This window comes from Dipteris shenzhenensis, chromosome 6 (assembly GCF_047967505.1).
Source record: "Dipteris shenzhenensis isolate YYH24624 ecotype China chromosome 6, Dip_SZ_1.0, whole genome shotgun sequence".
In the NCBI taxonomy this organism is placed as follows: Eukaryota; Viridiplantae; Streptophyta; class Polypodiopsida; order Gleicheniales; family Dipteridaceae; genus Dipteris; species Dipteris shenzhenensis.
Window position 1 is genome coordinate 54,352,870 of NC_141601.1, and position 7,562 is coordinate 54,360,431.

Consider the following 7,562-nt stretch of genomic DNA (forward strand, 5'->3'; position numbering starts at 1 on the left):
TAGCATAGGCTGTCTGCTCTGAGAACACATCCCTATCTGAATGACAGCATGGTTAGAGAATTAGAGATCGAGTTGTTGGTCAATACACGCACCTTCAAAACCTAGGCAATGGAGGTGGTGCAGCAGGCCTGAAGCTTCTCTTGAGAGTGGAAAGGGGAGTTGGCTAGATGGCCCTCCACTATCTACTCAACCTAAGTTTTTGGATTGGGGAATTGTGTTTGTACACTTCACTCTTTTTTTGTGTAGGACTTCCATGTCTAATGTTGTTCTTTCTATTGTTGGCATTGTTGGAGTTCAGCATCTCGTGATGTACCATGGTTAGGTTAGCTCATGAGTGAGGGCCTTTGTTGTGGGTGTGCCCACCCCTTGTGGGGCTAGTCTGGTGTGGGATTGGGCATGTGCATATGCCAGGAGGGGTTCCGATGGGCACATGGCAGGCTGCCATGATGGCGCACTATATGCGAGGTGTTCGCAGGAGGGCTGTTAAGGGCCCTTTGTGGCTTGCTTTCTGCCATGTGGCAGACCCTCTTGAGGCGCCTTGGTCAGGCCAATGTAGGGGGCCTGTGTGGCCACCCTTTGGTGCTGCAGCCCCACCCCTAGCAGCCTATACACGGGCAGAAGTGGGCCGACCTACTGGTCAGCCACCTAGGCTGCCTGGTCGGCCTGTGTGAGGCAGGGGGCCAGCCCCCTTATAACCCCTTCCATAGGCTATATATATACGGCCAGAAGTGGGCCGACCTACTGGTCAGCCACCTAGGCTACCTGGTCGGCCTGTGTGAGGCAGGGGGCCAGCCCCCTTATAGGGCTGTCTGACCACCCCTTCAATAGGGGCAGATATGGGTGACCTATATAGGGCAGGGGTCAGCCCCTAGAGGCAGGCTAGTTGGCCCTACAAGGGCTGCTGGTCAGCCTTCTTACATCAGCCGACTGGAGGGGAAGGAGTGCCTATTTATAGGCCCCCCCTGACTTATTGTTTCATCGTCTCACAGTGGATGTTTTCCCCAGCAGTTCAGGGGTTCTGCCTGAGATCCCTTGCCGCCTCTGTTTGTCTATTTCTCTCCTTTCAGTACGGTTTGTGTGTGGTTTTCTCTCTCGCTTTTTCTGTTCAGTTTCAGCAGAACTTGTCACATGGTATCAGAGCTATGGTTCGCTAGAGACCTGAGACATGGAGGGATCCTAGAGCCAAATTGAGAGGAGTTTTAGGGCTGTTGTTCGGAGGTGTCTTTGTAGAGGAGTGTGAGGTGTGGACTGTTCAAGTGTCAAGGAAGGTGTGCTGTCTTTCACTTTGAGTTTTCATATTCAAAAGGAGGCGTCTTCGAGGGAGGGGACTACGAAGGTGTGACGGTACCTAAGCCCCAAGTGTCTTCGCTATCTTCTCCAGCCCTCTCCTCCCTTTCTCCATCAATCTCCTTCTCTACCTTCTTTCCATCCACCCTCCCTTCCAGTTGGACTCTCTTTCACTTGTCTACCCTGGCTGAGATGGCAGAGAACAAGGTAAAAATTCCCGTTTTACCCACCTTTCTGAACCGTCTTTTGGATGGACTCAATTACGGCATGTGACGGGTCATGATGGAGGCCATCCTGCAGTCGTATGACTGAGACTTCATATTGAGACTTCATATTGATGGGGGTTGCCAGGCCGGATCCCCTTGCAAAGAATCTAGGGATCCTGCAGCAGGAGGAGGCCGAGAACATGTCTCTGGGACAAGATCAATGCAAGGGTGAGGTCGTTTATTTTCCTAAACTTTACTCCTCAAGTGATTAATCACGTGAAGCTTATGACGATGTCCAAAAGTATCTGGGAGATTTTCCTAAACTTTACTCCTCAAGTGATTAATCACGTGAAGCTTATGACGATGTCCAAAAGTATCTGGGAGCCTCTCGCATGCAGAGGGTATCTTTGGAAGTCCATGTGAGGTTGCTGGATCCCGCGAAGTCTCACCATGAGGTGTTTTTGCACTACATCCAAAATCCTCTAGCTCTAATCATGACGAATTCACATGCCTGACTAATGAAATCACAAACTATGGCGAAAATCTTCAACAAATGCAAATTGGCTCCATACCTAGAGGAAGATCCATCCGCACCTTTTTCTACAAAAATTTGCACCAGGAAACTGATCTGATACCAACTGACACGTCCTCCCAGACTCCTGGAATCTTGGACCTGCAAACAAACACAGAGAAACGACCATACAACAACAAAGATGGATGCAGGCTAGCCGACATGACGTCTGCGAGGTAAAGACTCGAGAATTGGGACTTCCTTTCCGAGCCACGAGATGAGTTGCTGGCACATCTCCCATCCAGACCCCAACCAGCTTGGCGTCCCATACCACCAGGTGGTGCCCAAGGGCTTGGATCATCTGCTAGGTCTTGGGCTACACTAGGAAGCAAGTGCAGGTCCGCAGCATGATCCAAAATCTAGACCCAACAAGAAAGAGGTGAGCTTGCTCTGACCTGTGCACTGAAAATTGGGCCTCTAGTCTCCTCCTATAGGATCGAGCCCAGTGTAGCTATAATCCACCTGTGCCCTTGCAACTGAACCCGAGAATCGCCTGCCTAGCCCCAAGCCTGCCCAGGCTTCTTGAGCTAGTCCTGTGCGCTAAAGCACACGTCAGATACGGCCAATGCATATGATAATCTCATAGTCCTTTCAGGCAACACATCCCATTCAGTAGATTCATTAGAAGGGTGCCAAGCAGCTCCTCCGTTCCTTCGCGGAGCATCCAGTATAGTCTACCCCTTAAAGGGGCACTCTGCAATGCCAGTTGCCCCTCAGCTCCTTGGGTAGACATCCATAGCTCCACCTCTCTTGGAGTTTCTCAGAGAGACAGGAACAATTTCAGCAGCTCCCAGCATCACTCAGGTTTTTTGGGAGACATTTACATACATAGCTCCAGATTCTAGGAGAATGGCATAGTTTTTACCCTCAACAGTTATCACACCAACAGAGGAGGCAGGTGTATTCCAACTTTCCCTTACTGCAGTCATCCAAACAGCAGTACTGTAGTTTCCAGTAGTGCATGTAAAATTCTAGAATTTCCAGTTTTCAGTTTTGGTTGCCTAGCCTCCGTGGCTTTATCATTATCCTAGCAGTTCATGGATTAGCACCAGCATTTCTGTCGGTGGATCTTCTGCCGTGGGGAGGGTGCATGCCACCAGTTGGTAGCCAGTTTCATACCATTAGCCTTCCAAAGTGCAATGCCTCTGCATCAACAGCCCAGTCAGTCCTCAACAGTTCACGAGGACAGTACCATACCACCTGAGGATCAGGACTTCGCAGTAGTAGCGTGGTGGGATGACTGGCCTCAGCAGTTCGGCTTCTAGTCTTCATGGCAGTACTGGTTCACAAGAGTTTCTATTGAGCCGCCTTGTTACCATAGCAAAGCATTCGTTCCTCAGCCTCTTAGAGCAGTTACCAGATCAGTCCCAGTGCCAAACCGTTATTCCCTACTTCTTTAGGTCAGTCAAGCTTCAAGCAGTAGTGGTGGTCATCAAGATCACGTTTGCTTGGAAGGTTCACTCAGTCCTCCCTCAGCAGCTCCCTTCATCTAGAATTTGAGCAGGAGGGAATGTCACATGCACCCCTGCACTAGGGAGCACTGTGACACACAGTCAGACCATTTGTCGTACACCGTGACCCCTTTGTGAGCCCTAGTCCAAGGACAAGTCAAGCATGAGCTATGAGGGTCTATTCCCATTTCCCAAAGTCACAAGCCAGAACGAAGCAGTTCGGATCGCCAGGGCAAATTGTTGCGAGGTATCCACCTAGCAACAAGTTCGGAAGAAGAAAATGTCACATGCACCAAGGTCAAGCCCAGGTTGCAGTGACAACTGGCTTCCTTATCAGCCAATCGCAGCTCCCTACACAGCATATTTGGCAGGTTTTGGAGCCTCCAAAGGGCAGCAACACGCATACTAAGTGGGCTGGGGGAGGCGCCCTTAATAGGCAGCCTCTAGGGCTGAGCAAAAAGCCCTACCAGCCCAGCCAACCAGCCGACTGGCTGGTTGGCAAGTTAGGGCTGGTTGGGACGGCCAAAACAGGCCCTTCAAGCCCCCATATAAGGAGGGCTTTGCCCCTCGTTTCAGCACTCAGCTCCCAGCCTCCAGCAGCACATCTCAGCCATCCTATGGTCAAGGTTTTGGTGTCGTGGTTCAGCAGCATAGCTCCATCTCCCTCATGTTGCAGTTAGGGGAGTGATTCAGCTCAGTTTTGTATGCCTATTTGGCACCCATGTATATGCCAGCAATATTAAGAAAGCAGTGTACTATAGTTAGGAGATCTCGTGTCTCTCATGCTTCAGTTCTCCTTGTATGTTCATCTATTTTCCGCACAACTAGTCCCCGCATGTAACATGTGCCTAGAGGCAAGAAATGATAATAGGACTCTAATGTGAGTTACCTAGAGGCCATGAAAAGCTAGGTGCAGGTATTCATGACAAGTAGCAAGCAAACCACTTTGGTAATAGAACCACCTAGAGAATTGGGAGTGACGGGATTATCTATTCATGTAGTGAATCAATGAATGTGTGAATGCATGGTCTTGTCGGGAGGTTTTGTCAATCGTGCAGGCTGGAAACAAATCTCGAACACCTATGAGATTTTGGGACAGGAATTGGCTGTGGTGACCTCTGCTTCACGTTGCAGCAGGTAGAGAAATTTGTTCATAACAAGGACTCAACAATTATTTCCTGAGCGTAGATTGTGCCAGCAACTGCTGGATGTAGCCACATCAACAGGTTGCGTAGGCATCCATGTCAGCAACAAGACCATGATGAATGAGACCAAGCATATCGAACGCTGTTTAGGAATTCTCCTCTATCAAGCCTCCACTTGGGCCATGCGGCCAATCATGGATGAACACACAATTAAACAGACATGCTTAAGAGCCTGGCTGAGACTGAGAGATAAGCTTTCGTAATGGGGTGTCGATAGGGTACCACGTTTTGAAAACATGGCCTGTGCATTCTATTTAGGAATGTACATGTGACAGATTGTGCTTACGTGAGTAGAAAACCAGTTCCAAGTCTTGCTGCCTTGAGACTCATTAAAAGAAAAGCAGTACAGCATCCCTGGCATAATGAAGCATGGATGATGGAACCATGTAAATCACTCTAGACTAGAAAGAGTGGCACAATTGATGAATAACTTACAAGAGCAGCGTTCACCCACATTTGCGACACGAATCCTATAGTCATTGCTGAAGATTGGCTAATTACTTGTTTCGCTATCATTTTGGACCTCTTCAACAGTCGCCTGCTGTCCACAATGTCTATACTTCTTCTAAAGTCATCCGGTTGTTTCCCCTTCATCAACCCGAGGGTTTCCTCAGTCCGCTTTTCGGAGATCTCATTTCCACCCCCTACAAATTCTTTGTAACTTTTTGATTGGGGTGTTGATACCTCTGAATCTGGGAGAACTTGTGCTGCACTAATCTGCCCTTGTTGCCTTTCTCCTTGATCGAGCAGGTTTTCCATTCTGCTCGCACGCCCATCGGTCCATAAATCAATTCCTCTCTGACTTTTCCTCTTTTCCGCACCGTATTCTATCCTGACACCATTGAAAATGTTACGACCTGCCGTACCTGTTCTGGCCACGTTTTGAGCTCCTTTTACACTTTCCTCTGGTGAGTATTTCCTGAAGCTAACTTGATTAGCAAGGTTGTCGTTTTCTGTTCTGCTCTGACTAGTTGCACTGTCAGAAGCTTGTCTGCCACTCTCCTCGTCGCCCATTTTACGCTGAAAGTTTGATTTCCAATCGTCCAACGCAATTTTACGTCCTCTGGGATTGGACCTCGAAGTTTCAGGGGGTTCCATTTCGCTTAGGCTTGCCCATAGGTCCGTATTCCTTCCCTCCCTAAGGCCTTCCGCTTTCGCATGCGGATACCCATTTCCTTCCATCACGCGAACGCCCAAGGCTGGCCTCCCTCCCGTCATTCGCCCGTCATCGATCCATCCCATACGTGCCACTCTCGTGGCATTCTTGGGCATAAGCTCAAAAGTCCGGACATGAGAGGCGAGGTGCACTGGTCTTGGAAAATGGTGACCAATTGAGCAAAGAAAAATCCGGATCTCCCGCATCCTCTGTCTATTGCGAGCCGCGCTTGACGAAAAATCCGACGCAGCCAATTGGTACGAAACGGCCATGACCTTGTACCTTCCCGAAAGAGATGTCGGGAACGGAAGAGGCATTGCTCCGCCATAGATTCGAGCTCCTGCAGGTGCGCCTTCGTGTATGATGCTCAGACAAGAAATGTCGAGCTCCATCACAAAATGAGACCAAAACAAATAGCTCTGTTGTGTGGTTAGTGACACGTGAGTGAAAAGAAAAAGAGCATAAGAAGTGAGTACAAGTACTCGTGAGTGCTGCCTAAAGTTCTCCCAGACCCAAACGATTGTCAAGATGAATGGATGATGAACCGCTTGCAAATGCAAAGAGTTTTGCAAACTCTATGTGTGTGTGAGTGAGAGAGAGAAGAAAAAGAAAGTGTGTGTGTGTGAGTGAGAGAGAGAGAGAGAGAGAGAGAGAGAGAGAGTGTGTGTGTGTGTGTGTGAGAAGAAGAAGAAGAAGAATATATTATAGTCCTCTGAAGACCAAAAATCGGCCTATGGGACATGAAACAATACAAAACCTTACATACATAAAGACTCCTCCCTCAAAGGGGAGGGTAATAAGAGACACTACCTTTATGTCTATGTGAGTTTCTGTGCTTGAAGAGCTTAGATTAAAATGTTCCTAAAGCTGAGGGTGACGCCTTATGTAGCAAATCAACCAGTCTGTTATGTCCCTCAAGAAGAGAGCTGAACTTTTTTCCTAATGTGTGCATAGTAAGGGCATATCATTACCATGTGTTCTTCTGTTTCTGGTCACATAATTGGCATATTCTGAGAGAGAGAGAGAGAGAGAGAGAGAGAGAGAAAACCAAAATAGAAGGGGGGACTTGGCAACAAATTGTGCGGGATACTTTTTAACAAAAGTGTCAGTATAGCGATGCCTGGAAGGCAGTGCTTACAAGTGAGTGCCTTACGTTCCGCCAAACACGAACGATTGTCAAGATGGATGATTAATTTGCAACACTTGTGATGGAACACAACCATTGGAAAGTTGGAATGATATAATGCAACCACTTGCAAATATAAAGAGATTTCTAAACTCTCTGTGTGTGTGTGTGAGGGGGAGAGAGAGAGAGAGAGAGAGTTCTTTAAAAAAAAAGTGTGTGTGTGTGTGTGTGCGTGCGTGCGAGAGTGAGATATATATATATATATTAAGCCAAAATAGAAGGGGGCCACTTTGCAACAAATGGTGTGGGAAGCTTTTTAAACAAAATTGTTAGTATAGCGTTGTCTGGAAGGCAGTGCTAAAAATGGCAGTGAAGAAGAGTGTGGGATCTGGGGAGCTGTTTCCACGACACCTAAATACGAGCATTCAGATGCGAGAAGAAGCAAATATTTGGTTCACATGATCGATTTTTGAATGAGTGGCGGTGTCATGCAGAGTGCTCGATGCGAGATTGAATCCATGAAAATTTGTTAGGCCTGTTTGGCCATCGGGGTGCTTCTT

At 48.1% G+C, this 7,562-nt stretch overlaps 1 protein-coding gene across 2 annotated transcripts in view; it reads right to left on the reverse strand.

The window, feature by feature from the left end:
- Positions 1 to 6,471, reverse strand: part of LOC147901358 (uncharacterized) — a 175,310-nt gene extending 168,839 nt beyond the window's left edge. For both annotated transcript variants that reach the window (XM_087376068.1, XM_087376067.1), the window contains exon 1: positions 5,156 to 6,471. In XM_087376068.1, the coding sequence (XP_087232194.1) occupies positions 5,156 to 6,268 (1,113 nt within the window). In that variant the 5' untranslated portion in view covers positions 6,269 to 6,471. The remainder of the gene's footprint in view (positions 1 to 5,155) is intronic.
- Positions 6,472 to 7,562: the final 1,091 nt, after the last annotated feature.